The 13,107-nt window shown below is 40.8% G+C and overlaps 1 protein-coding gene across 1 annotated transcript in view; it reads left to right on the top strand.

Annotated features, from left to right (window-relative positions):
- Nucleotides 1-12,449, top strand: part of OTC (ornithine transcarbamylase) — a 30,718-nt gene extending 18,269 nt beyond the window's left edge. Inside the window, exons 5-10 of the mRNA XM_076328887.1 lie at nt 664-817; nt 7,924-8,046; nt 8,730-8,783; nt 8,895-9,044; nt 10,116-10,253; nt 12,289-12,449. Of these exons, the coding sequence (XP_076185002.1) occupies nt 664-817; nt 7,924-8,046; nt 8,730-8,783; nt 8,895-9,044; nt 10,116-10,253; nt 12,289-12,348 (679 nt within the window). The 3' untranslated portion in view covers nt 12,349-12,449. The remainder of the gene's footprint in view (nt 1-663; nt 818-7,923; nt 8,047-8,729; nt 8,784-8,894; nt 9,045-10,115; nt 10,254-12,288) is intronic.
- Nucleotides 12,450-13,107: the final 658 nt, after the last annotated feature.

Here is a 13,107-nt window from a genome sequence, read left to right as displayed (position 1 = left end):
GTACAGTGTCTCCCACATGCCCCTATCCACAGACAGAGTTTCAAATTTGGGAATTACTTTAACGCTGATACCATGTACGTCAATACACAAGTGTGTAGGTAGGAGAAAGAACAGGCTGGTGGTGTTGGCTTCCTGTTTCTGTGTTCATTAAGATCAGTAAATAATTGTGGTAATCTAAGACAGATCTGTGTTCCTAATCCTCACAAAGGTCCGGCTACCTTACAGAGACACTAATATTCAGTCAATGCTACATTTGTTCTTTGCTAAAAGACTCAAGAAATCTTACACCTTATCTCTTCAGAAGTTATCAAATTCTTCAAATGTTACATTGTCACGCCATCTCTTATCTTAGTTCAGCTATCCTAACATTTATTGCTGTTACCTCTGTAACTACAATCAAACGCTAAAGAGAAAAAACCATAAAATACAGCAGCAGTTTTCATTTACTTACTATAGTTTGTTAATAAGTAAAACTGCTTACTTATTAGCAGCTTGTTAAATGTCTGCATTTAAGTGTGTTATGCAGGCATGATAAATTATTCAGATAGCTGAGAAAATTTGATTCATTACCACCTCTCATTAATATTTATGTGTTGCACGGTGAAGAGTGCAACAGGGATATATTTATCATGTTTGACTTGGGTATTTTCTGCCATCCTCTAGGGTGCTGTCCAGCATTGCAAATGCAATCTTGGCTCGAGTTTATAAGCATAATGATCTGGACCTAATGACAAAAGAAGCCACGATCCCAATAATCAATGGATTGTCCGATTTATACCATCCTCTCCAGATTTTAGCTGATTACCTAACTCTTCAGGTAAGAATATAATCACCGTTTAATAACAATTTTTTTTTTGCTAAGTCTTGGTCTTGGTAAGTATGTGGGGAAGTCAGGTTCAAAACCATTTATTCCTAGGTTTTTCTAAGTGGTAATTACATGGCACTTGTTATTTAAGGAGATCTTCATCCCGCAATATAATTAAGTACCTGTTTAATTTAAAACAATTACCTAGTCCTATCAGCTGTAGTGGGACTGCAGTTAAGCATAAAATTAAGTACTTCATTGGAATTAGGCTGCAATTCAAAAAATGTGCAGGGGGCTTTACATCTTAAGATAAAGGCGAGATGTTGGCTCAACCAAAGCTAGTGGAAGTTTTTCCACTGACTTAAAAAAACTCAGTAGTTCACTCTTGATTCCACCCTAACCTGTGAAAAGTTTAAAAGGAATCACTATCCATGTTTTAGGAAATTGGTTGAACAAATTTGTTTTGAAAAGCCAGTTAATGCTACCAGTGCAGACGCCTAGTGTTCAGGCACTTAGACCTATTTAAACTTTGCTCACATCAAAGAATAGTTAAAAAAGATCTTATTTTGTAGTTTAATCTAATGCAATAGTTGATTTGACAGCAGGATAATGTTTTACACATAGAATACCAGATGTCTATCTGTGAACAGAAGTACTATGTTGTTTTACAATCAGTTGAGGAACTGACTTATAAAAAAGATTATTATACTACAGTGCTGGTTGACAACTATGATGAACTCCTCTGACCTTGTTTACTTTCTGAATGAATAAAAAATCACACTGCTTGAAAAAGGGAGGGCAGAATAATTTCCTGATTCATTCAGCTGTGTTTCTCAGCTGTCGAAGACTTTGCTATGGGACATTCAGTATGTGGAAAAGATCTAGTGAGAGTAATATTAAATTATTCATACCTTAAACTTTAAATACCGAAAGACTCATATGTTTATTGAAAATTACTTTTTCCTTACTTTGATTAGTATTTTTCGTAAAATTTTCAACATTGAAAGTGAAGAGACCAGCAAAAATCAGTGAACTTGAAACTAAAATGCTTCACATTCCTCAGGATAAGGTACATTTGCAAGATCACATTGAGCCAGCTTCAATGAACTGTTCAAATTACGTAAGACAGTAAGCTGTAATGAGAACGTCATCAATCATTAAATGTCATAATTTCATTTAAACACTGTGTGCAACTGTAAAACAGGTGAATCTTATGGTTGTGTTTTGCGGGGGGTTCTGTCTTGCAAACACCTTAGTTATTAGCATTTTATCACTTGTGAATAGCAGGCTTCAGGAATAATCTGTGACTCATAGGCTGCACAACTATTGATGTCTCTGCCCCTAAACCTGATTTTATCCAGGCCACTGACTACGGCACCAAAGTTCAGAGTGCTGTTGCCCTGTACTCCATCTCCAGTCAGTGAAGAGAGACCGCTGAGCATCTCAATCATCCTCTAGAGATGCATCTCTTTCTCCACTGATCTTAGGGAGAAACCTGTGAAGATCAGCAGAATGAGTACATGCCCTGTTGATCATCCTCTGCTCCTCCTCCATTGTGTCCTTGTATAGGGCAGTCGTGGTAGAAGCTCCAGCTGAACATGAGCCCACAGGCTGGACTTTTCCTTGGTTTGAATACCTAGGGCAGCAGCAACAGCAGGTAGATGTCCTTGTTGCATCTAGCACTGAGGAGGACGTCTTTGGAAAGAGCGTCCCTGCCCATTTTACATGATGGGGAAACAGGACCATAGCAGTTGGTGCTCAAACAAAAGAAACATTTGACGTGGAGAGGTATCATGACAAAGTGAGCACTTACAGAGATCTCAAGGAATGGCTCGGCTTTTGGACAGCCATGGAAGCTTTTTAAAACTTGCAGCACTTTCCCAGTCAGCCTGATAAGCAGAGCACTGTTTCCTCCAACTGTGCCCATCTCTCCCCCAGTCTTTCCAGCATGATCCTTAGCCCAGAGCTTGTCAGGAGGTCTTTAGAGGGCAGCTGGGTGGCCACCCCACTTTGCCAAGGGCATGCTGCACCACCACTGGTTTCTGACCCACTTTCCATTCTTGCTTTCTTACCCAGGAGGGAGGGGCAGGCAGGGGGGAGCTCTCAGCAGCACGCTGTGGGTGTTGGCGCTGCCTGCCCTTTCCCTTTCTGACCTGCCCATCTGCTGCCTTTTTTCCTCTCTGCACTGTACACTGAGGTGGAGAAGACTGGTCTTACAGCCAGTAGCAGGTAATAAAATGGCATTTTAATCATATAATGAACTTTACCAGGTCACAGAAGTAGGATTAACACTCGAAGAACTGTGAGCCACAGGGTCTAGCTGTTACTTACCACAGTCAAACTTCTCATGGGATTTTCAGCGGGGTAAAAAGATGTTATCTGAGTACTGCCTGCAAGAAGATTAATATAGGGATGTGGAGTAGTACCACAGTTCTTTAAATGAGTTGAAAGTTCATATATAACATTTGGACTGCTTTCCTGCAATGCAAAGGCAATTTATTTGATTTATACATACATGCAAACTACAATAGTGGCACAGACTGCTAGCCTTATATTTAAATGTAACTACAGATTTTGTGCAGCATATTTCTCTTCAAAAGTGTCTCTTCCTTATCCCTGTAAATATTTTCCTGCCTGGATCTGCTCCTCCTTGCTGTCAGTATGTACCCAAAATGTACTTTTTTTTTTTCCCTCTTCTTTTTTCTCCTGCTGCATTTGCCAGTGGAGCACTACATGCACTCTGGCCCTCTTCCTGCTTAGCACGTTTTTATTCTTCCACTTTCTAAATCCTATTAATTTTGTCATGTGCCTTCTTGAATCCTCTTCAAGCACTTTCTCTTCAGTCTGAAACTGCCTGATTTCCTGGTTTGTTTTGTCAGAATGTCTTCTTTCTTATGGCTTCTGATTCCCTTTTCACAGGTGCATTTTAGTGTGGTTATTTTAGTATAGTCTGTTGCATTCCCGAAAAATGTGGCTGCTTTATTTTCAGGGCTGTCAGTTCTCGTTCTGTATTCAGGGTGTTCTTGTCAGATCACAAAGTGTGCTCCTGTCATGGATACTGGGGTGAGATTCTTCAGGTTCAACATCCTCTTGCCCAGTGCCGCCTTCTCGAGCAGCCTGGAGCCCCTCACACGTTTGACGTCTAAGCTGGCTCTGCCCTTTAATACTGTGGTCAGGATTAATGCTCTCTATTACGCCAAGAGGGGTGTTTTTCTTAGCATACATGCTACCCTCTTTCTTAAAAGTTGGGCTGACCTGAGTTTGCTCATGAGTTATAACCCACTAGAAATGGTTGTAAACGTTACGCAACCTGATTTTGAGGGTTTGGGGATTTGGCCTTTAATGACTAGGAGTTTGTGTGCTGGTACTGTGCACATGCAGAGCCACTTTACTTCTCTGTCTGTGCTGAGGGCGTGTAACGGCCACTTGCTGAGTCCACCCGGTGCCTCTCAGTCTCCTGGGCAGAAGCTGTGGCTCACAACTTCTGCTCTGCGAAGCTTGGCTGGAGGGCAGAGTCACACAATTTGTATTCCGGGGACAAACCGGGTATTGACATTGATTCAATTGATATTAATGTCACTGGCCAAATCAGCTAACTTGTAGCTGACTGCAGGATGGCCAGGCTGGTAATTAGAGTGGATCCATATGCCGCTAGCTTTTTATATCACTGGTCTGAAGGGAAATTTCTTTTTCACTAAGAAATGGTTGGCATAAGAAATACATCAGTGATTCCTTTTTAAATAGCGTAACAAATTACAGTGTTGCCCAACTTGAAGAGGGATGCCATGTATTCTCAACTTCTCCTCGATGTGTGACTCAAAGAGCTCAAATTATTATAGTCTTCAAATTCATCACCATCATCATCATCATCATCATTATTCTAACAATTAGAAATCCCAACTAAGATCTAGACTGATCCTCTAGAATATACTGTTTCAATAACCATAACAAAAAACAATGTGGGAGTAAGAAGGATAGCTGGCCCAGCATCTGCCTTCAGCTCAGTTTGAGAGCCGGTAGATGCAGAGTTTGCCCAGTTTCTCATTTACTGGATTGCACTGTCTCCCAAAGGGCTGAAGCTTGGACTAGTCCCCTGCTTTCCATTTTAAATTTTGACAGATTATTGATTCATTATTCAAAAGCTTGTTTTAATTGAGGGCTGTTATGACTGTTGTGGTCAAACATTTCAGAAGAAACCTATAATGGTGTCAGAGTTTCAGCCTAGCTGGAAGCAAGTCCAGGCAGAGGCAGACACGAACGTCCCTAATTAGTTAAACCAGTCTTCTCTGAACATACAACAGTGCTAAATCACTGAGCATGCTTATTTTTCCTGAGGGTTTGATACACTGATACACTCAACCATGGATAAGAACAGAGTGAAGCATTGTAAAAGCAGCACGAGGATGAGAAAGTTGACTGTAAACTTGACATTAATTATTTAGCAGGGATTTTTCATGAGAATAGCAAAGCCAAGTTTTGTGGCACTACAGCAGCAATCACTAGTTTGCCAAAGAGGCATTCATAAGGGAGAAGGGCTCTAGACTTTCTAAATACATTATTTTTCATATGGCTTTACTAGGATTATAAATATTTTGAAGTCAGGTTCCAAATGTAAAGAGAAACTGCAGAACACCCAAGCAGGTAAAAAGCCTACATCAGTATAACAGAGTTTGGAAAAACTGGGGACGGATGTAAGGGGCAAAGTATCTTCAGATGTTCAGGTGATCAGCATGTATTGTAAAGGTTCTGGTTTAACCTAGAGCGTTACCGTCGTGGCAAAACACTTTTAGCAGGATTTTCTCTGTGCAGTTGTATAAGCATCTACTATAAAACATACACACACACAAAAAGTATGTCTCATATACAGTAGCTTTTGTATTGCCTCAAAGCTTTCTGGTTCTGACCAACACAATCATCTCATCTTTCTTGGAAGCTGAGGATGTATGCGTATAAGCAGTACAGTCACAGTCATAGTGAGCTGGCTTTAGATGAAGAGGTTTGCGTTACAGCAGCAGTGTACCAGTGGCAGCATAAAGCTTAGCACAGGATATAAAATAGGCTCCACTAGCACACACACAGCTTGATTCTCCCTTGTCTACGACTTCTTCCATTAGCTAAATGTCTTCATTAAGATTATCTCAGCTATGTCCACTCTATAGAGTAGTCACTGCAGATGTGGCTTTGCAATTTGCAGTGCATATTGAGGGTCATTATACAGAGATCTCCAGTACTTCGTATTTTATCTGTAACAGCTAGTAGCTTGGGAAAACAGAGAAAAGTATTTAGTATGCACTGTGCTTCTTTTAATGCAGAGTAGCAGCTGGTATAAGGTGGAAGTTATTTAACATAGCAGTACATTTGTGACTCACTAGTCAGTGCTTTGAGCATTACAGGCTGCAATGTCTATTTTTAAACAGTAAGATCAAAAGAACTCAGGGCTGTCTCATTTACTCCTGGCTGTGGGTTCATGTCTCAGCTATCACTAAGCCCTAGCTGGAAACAACCCCTTAAATAAATGCTTTAGTTTGGCCTTCTCCTAGGAGCACCATTGCTAGGAGATGTGGAAGGACTTTGAAAGATCCTTAGAGACCTGCAGAGCTGTTATACTGAAATAACTTCCATGTCCACAAAGTCCTGATTTGCTCTCCTGTAAATGCCCTTGCATCAAACCTGTGCCAATGAGCCTGCTGCTAACAAACTTCAACTGAAAAGGCGATAGTTTTACAATACCATAGTTTTAGCCCTTAAATTGTAGGCAGCCTAGGACTCTATTAAGCTTAGATTTCAATGGCATTTTAATGTCATTCAGTATTTCAAGTGCTGTATTTTTTACTCAAAATTGTGGTCACTGGCAGAAATGCCGATAACTTTGTTCTGGAACAACTTCACAACTATTTGTTTAGGAGAAGCTGCTGCCAGGAGAGGAGGGGGTAGTCCCAGCCCTTTTCCTGTTCAGTCTTTTGGCATCTTTGCTGCGACTGCCTGCAAGGTTGCCAGTTAGTACAGCTCTACAATGTGGATGCTTATCCTCTCTGACGAGCATTGAATCATGTCACACAAAGTGTTGAAACACTGTCTGGCTTCCAGCTACTACAATGCAATTGTAGCATGGCCCAGTTTTGAACTAAGAATAAAAGGCTCTCCATCGTGTCTTTAGTCTTTCGAGTCATGAGGTGGAGCTGTACAGAGCAGGCATATAGAAGTATTTGGTTATGTCTTTACAAACTTTCTGGTATCAACTTAAGTACCTGTAAACATGCATATTTAAAACAAGGCTTGCTGAAGGGCCTCAAATTGTCCTGCTCTGGAAATATGAAACTCCTGTTACTCTTGTTCCTCCTTACTCTTGTTCCTCCTTAGGCCTTATTTGTTGGTGGCTGAGGGCCAGAGTAGCTGCACATGTACAGGCTGTAAGTGCCATCAGCCAAAGCTACAGTTGACGCTGTAATGCTGTTTCAAGTTTGGGTAATCCACACTTTAAAAAAGTCACTGCACTCTTTGGCTGTACAACAGAGAGCAAAGCCTGCAGGCCATGAGTGGCACAGCTGTTTTCAAAGTATTGCTCTTTGCTGTCCTGTACAGCTGTGACGGTTAAAATGCACTCTAAGGGCATGGCCACTGCCATGGCCGCAGGGAACATCGTGTAGAGACAACCAAGCCAGAGCAAACCTGAATAGGGACACTTTCACAATTTGGGGGAAAGCTGGAAGGAGTGCTATCCTAGGCATTAGGACTGCCTCTAAATTAAGAATTTCTACCATTCGCTGATATTTATGAGCACCAACCCATGGCTGTACGGCTTTGGTGCTAAAGTTACTGTGTGTCTGGTGCTGTGTCTCTCAGCCTGGGCCCCGCCATATGGCATACGTGTCAATGTGTCCTTCACTGGAGAAAGCTGCAGCACTTGGGTCTTCATGTAAGACACGGGGGGCTTTCCCTCCCTGACCATCTTGTAGCTGCAGTAAGTTCAATTAAAGGTATGGTTCCATGCAGCTAGCATTTGAAGGTGGCCAGCCTTCTTTGCACCAGACCCGTCTGATCAATCCCTCCCACCTAGGGCATCAGCTTGCTCAGCTCGCCTGGAACGTAACCCCAGGGCTGCCTGATTCGTTTGGCAGGAGCACTATGGTGGGCTGAACGGGCTCACTATCGCCTGGATCGGGGATGGAAACAACGTTCTTCACTCCATCATGATGAGTGCTGCAAAGCTGGGAATGCACCTGCGTATTGCGACTCCCAAGGTAAGAAAGCCATGCACACGGAGTAAGGAAGGCAAACTTTGCCCATTCTTGTCTCAGCCACTTGGATACTTCCCAAGGGCCTCAGCTAGTGCTGCTTGCATGTATCTTGAGTGGCCAGCTTTCAGAACCAAGGTTTAGAATCCTGATTCAGTTATTTTGATGCAAAGCAGGAGTGATTCTACTGAGTCCAACTTCAGAAGGGCTGAGGGGAATTCACGACCGCAGTATAAATCACAGAGGATGATAATTCCGTTTGAGAAAGTGTTACAAAGTCATCCAATGCCCTGTCCCCCCCAAAAAAATTTGAAAGTTGTTTCGCATCGGTGGAAGTGTTGCATCTTGGTTGGTCCAGATTGGTGATGCAGCTTTTTAGAGTGCTGCATTGTAATACAATATAAAATGTAAAACAAAGAATCAGTTTAAAAAATTAAATGATGTGTAGGCATTTCATTCTGTAACTGTTGAAATACATTTTTCTTACCTTATCAGAGCACTTTCCACCAGATTATCTCCAAAATAAACTTTCAACAAAATCAACATAATTTCCTCAAGTTTTACAGTTCTGAAAGACATTCTTCTTCCCATGGCAAATGGTTCAATCAGTATTTTTCTAATCAGTGTTAATAATCAGTAAGGATCTTATGTATGTTCCATGATACATTACCTATCATCTCTTTTGGCAGGGCTTTGAACCAGACCTCAGAATAACTCAAATAACTGAACAGTACTCCAAAGAGGTAGGAGCCTAAGAAACAGCCTAGTAGAGTAGTTTGAATAGATTTTATTTTCATTATAAACGAAGTTGAAGTTCCTCGTCTTCCTGATCTTCCTTATTTTATTCACATTAGTATGGTACCAAGTTACTTCTCACAACAGATCCTTTGGAAGCTGCAGACGGTGCCAATGTCTTAGTTACAGACACATGGATAAGTATGGGACAAGAAGAGGAAAAGAAAGAAAGACTAAAGGCATTTCAAGGTTATCAGATTACAATGCAGGTAAAAACTGAGATTTAGTTTTTTGTTGATGCTTTTACAGTTTGCATGTATAAGAATCAACATCAGCAAAGCATGGGTTTGGTATTTTTTTGAGTGGGGCCGTGGAACAACCACATACAAACCTCCCTCCAGCTTGAAAAACTCACAAAGATAACAAAGTTTGAGTTACCTTATACATTTCACATGGCTTGGCCTCTTTCAGAGCTTGCCAATGAGATCTAACTCCAGAGCATGTGCAGGAGAGCTAACCCTTTACTTCTTTATGACCTAAAAACTATTTCTAACTTTGCATTTCCTCTTTGCTACCAGAAATGATCCCTTATATTTTATTTAGAATGAGCAGCTCACAGATGAACTCTTAAATGCCTGGGCAGCATTTGGCGCAATTTTGTGTATATCTGTCAATGAATAAAGCATTAAATATATGTCTTTAAAATCGTCTAGTTGAAATGCTTATCAACATAAAATCAGTTAGAGAAAACGTAAAGTCATAAACTATGAATTGTCCAAGATAAAAAGGACATTTTCCTTGCTGATAGAATTACTGGTTTAATTGACTGTATTTTAACATAAGTTCACAAAATACTAGTGATGGGTATGTCTCAAAATTGGCCTAAAATAGTTTAATTCATTGTTCATTGGTGTTAGATCAATATCTTATGAGTGACAATATCAAAACAAAAAAAATGATAGCCTTTTAAATCATGGTTTAGTAGGTTCTTGTTGCAATTATCGATAGTATTGTATTACTGTATGGCATTCAAATAAAGATCGCACTTTATTGATCCACTAGGTCACTGGAGTTTTTACTCCCCTACTGAAGCCAGAGAAATAGGAGTAAAAATTTGACTTTTGTGAAGTCAGCACTGAACTCTTACTGACTTAAATGGGGATATTCCCATCTTATTCACAGATGAGGAATTCTTTTGAAGTCAGTGGAATTCTTCTGAGTTCATCATCAAAGTAACTAGAGTGGGAGCTAATATAAAATTTGTTAACCTTTTTACTAGTTAAAGATTTTATTAATGTGCTCACATATTTCTTTATTTTTATACGCTTTTTGATCTACAGACTGCAAAATCTGCTGCTTCCAACTGGACTTTTTTACATTGTTTACCCAGAAAACCTGAAGAAGTTAATGATGAAGTATTTTATTCTCCACGATCATTGGTTTTCCAGGAGGCTGAAAACAGAAAATGGACAATTATGGTAAAAAAGGAAGATAACGGTAGTTAGAGGTTAGGGTCAGCTCCTGTTCTGCCTTACACTACAGGCTTGGATTCAGCTTGGTTCCTCGATAAATAGTAAATGTTAATACATATGTTTCAAATGCACCCCACAACACATCACAATTTTGACTATAGGCAACGTATATATATGTAGCACAAATACTTCTGGACACAAATGTGACGTATTTTGATGATAATCTGCTGTTGCTTGACCCAGTTTTTATCACTAGGTGAAATCTACAGTATAAACTGTAATTTTTTGGTATTTAAATCACTGGGTTTACTCTAACGATTAACTTAGCTGCTCAATTTTAAAACATGTTAAATGCTGAGGTCCCAGGGACCGGCCTTAGAAACTACAATTTCCCAAACACTTAAAGCTAGAGATTCTGCAGTTTTTTCTCAAGAAAAACTGCTGCTGACACCAATGGGAACTTTCCCTGAGAAAGTGCTGCAAGAGCAAAGCTTTGAAGGACCCTGAAAAGTTATGGTGTGGGTAATACCGTGTGATCCATGGGAACCACGAGAGGACACTTGGCATTTAACATAAACCATAACTCCCCTCTCAGCATTCCTAGAATTTCAGAAAATTACTGCCAGATCTCAGTAGCCTGTTATTTATTGTCGGCTTTAGAACCATCATGTTGACAAAAGCTAGCGAAAACTTTCAGAGGTGGAAAAAAATCCAGAAATGGCATTGTCATAGCTCTCAGACGAACTCTAGATGTGCTCCGAGTGAATAAGTGCTCGAGTGTTGTATTTACCAAAACCTCAGATTTTGGACACAGTTAAAATTGCTACCAGATTTGTGTTAAATTCATAGTTTTGGTCTTAAAATTCCCCAAAGTGCTCATATTTTCTATTTTAATTTGGCAATGCCTCTAATTGCCCTAAATATTATTTTTTAAAAAGAAAATAAACCCTTTTCTTTGTGTTCAAGCTACACATTTTGTTTGGTTAAGAAAAATGTCATATTTGTATTTTATCAGGTTATAAGAACAATGAATATATGGGTCTTGTTTATATATTATTATCTACCACTTTCAGCTCAGACAGCAAACTGAAAAATAAATTATTTGCTCCGCTGTAGTTCCACCCAGGGCTGAGTGCAGCTACGACACGGGTAGCAGCGGGGGGCTGCACAGCTCTATGTTCAGTCCCCACCGTGTGCCTGGGACTACCTGTCACACTGAGCAGTGCTGAAGGGAAAGGAAGGACAGGCAACAAGACCGCAACCCCTGGAGTACCCTTGTAAATCCAGTTCTGGGCCAAAATACCAATTTGCAGTCAGACATTGCTGTGAAATCGCAACAGAGTCAACCAGGCAATACCTTGTCGAAACCAAGCAAGCATGGGGCTTGTTATGTCCACGGGTGTGAGGAGGACGGCAGAGCTGCTGCAACACCATGTTTTATTTAGCTGACATTCCCATTACCGTCATTTTGTGGCCATACCTAAGGTTTTGTTGGAGTGTGTGTCAAATACTAGGGGAGGGCAGGAGGGGTAGATGACAGACTATTAACCTCAGTGAGGATTTTCTATGTTTTACCACAGAAAGTATAGCTAAACTGGGATAAATTTCAAAGTCCTTACTCAAGTGTGGCTCTCACTGATGCTAAGGGAAGTTCTGCTGAAATCCACGAGCAAGCCCATGTGCTGTTCGGGTACCTACAGCGTCTCCTAGCAGTAGCTGAGGATACAATATAACTCACCAAAAAGGCCTCAGCATTTGGTCTAAACATGCTTTGTCTGAATTTCTCCTAGGCTGTCCATTAACATATTTTGTCTGCACTGAGAAAACCTACCGGCTACAGTACAAAACATCCTAACTGATTTTCAGCTCTTTCCTGATTCATCATCAGAAATTCTAGGAAATAAATCTAAGTGTGCAGTTTTTGTCAGGGCAATAATTTTCAACACAAGACTTTAGAGCTGGAAAATATTTCCCCCTTATTTATTTTTATGGAGTATCTGTTTCCAGTGTGATTAGATTTTTTCTTTTCTTCCTCCTCTAGGCTGTCATGGTTTCCCTGCTGACAGATTACTCACCACAGCTACAAAAGCCTACATTTTGATGCTTGGATTCCTGCCAAGAGAAAAATATTCCTCATCGGCAGAATATTCTGGTCCGCAAATACGTAGACATTCTTCAGAAAGGATCAAGGCAACGAATGATTCTTTAATAAAACTGTATAGTTAGCTGTATGATATTGCATTGCATTCGTGAAAATGTTCAAGACAATAAACACCACTGCAAAAGCTGCTTTTCATCTCGACGCTCCAAGTTGTCCATCCTTTCTCGTGATCAGCATCACAGAAAATGTTCCAAGGTTGTACTTTAATGATCGGCTCTACCAGCATCACAGGCGTAGCATAGTCTACACAGAGCTGTGTTGGAACTCGTATATACGACAGACGTAACCTTCTCCCTAAACCTGTCCATTTAATTGCTGATCTCGGGGAGCGTGCGCAGAGAAGCAGTGCTTTACTGTTTGTCTTGGTTGCCTGCACTTCCTGGGCACCCTGGCTCCTGTTTCTGTTCTCCGGCCAACCTCCAAATCCCGCTCCTGTTTGACACCAAATATAGAGACCCTGAGAGCATTATCTTTCTCCATGACATTCCTGTGGGCTGGCACAGGAGGATATTGCTGCGGAATTGGAATAGAGCAGCTTCCGCAGAGTTGGATGCGGCAGAGAGAGACGGCTGGAAGGAACCGGTTCGTTCTTTGTCCATCTCCCCTAGACCTTCACTCCCTAAACAGAATTTTGGCTAAAGAAGCAAGTTTTCTGTTGGTTTTTTTTAATAAGCAAACATGAGGGGCACTGTATGATGG

The sequence above is a fragment of the Aptenodytes patagonicus genome, chromosome 1, assembly GCF_965638725.1.
Source record: "Aptenodytes patagonicus chromosome 1, bAptPat1.pri.cur, whole genome shotgun sequence".
NCBI lineage: Eukaryota > Metazoa > Chordata > Aves > Sphenisciformes > Spheniscidae > Aptenodytes > Aptenodytes patagonicus.
This window is presented reverse-complemented; position numbering and strand designations above follow the sequence as displayed.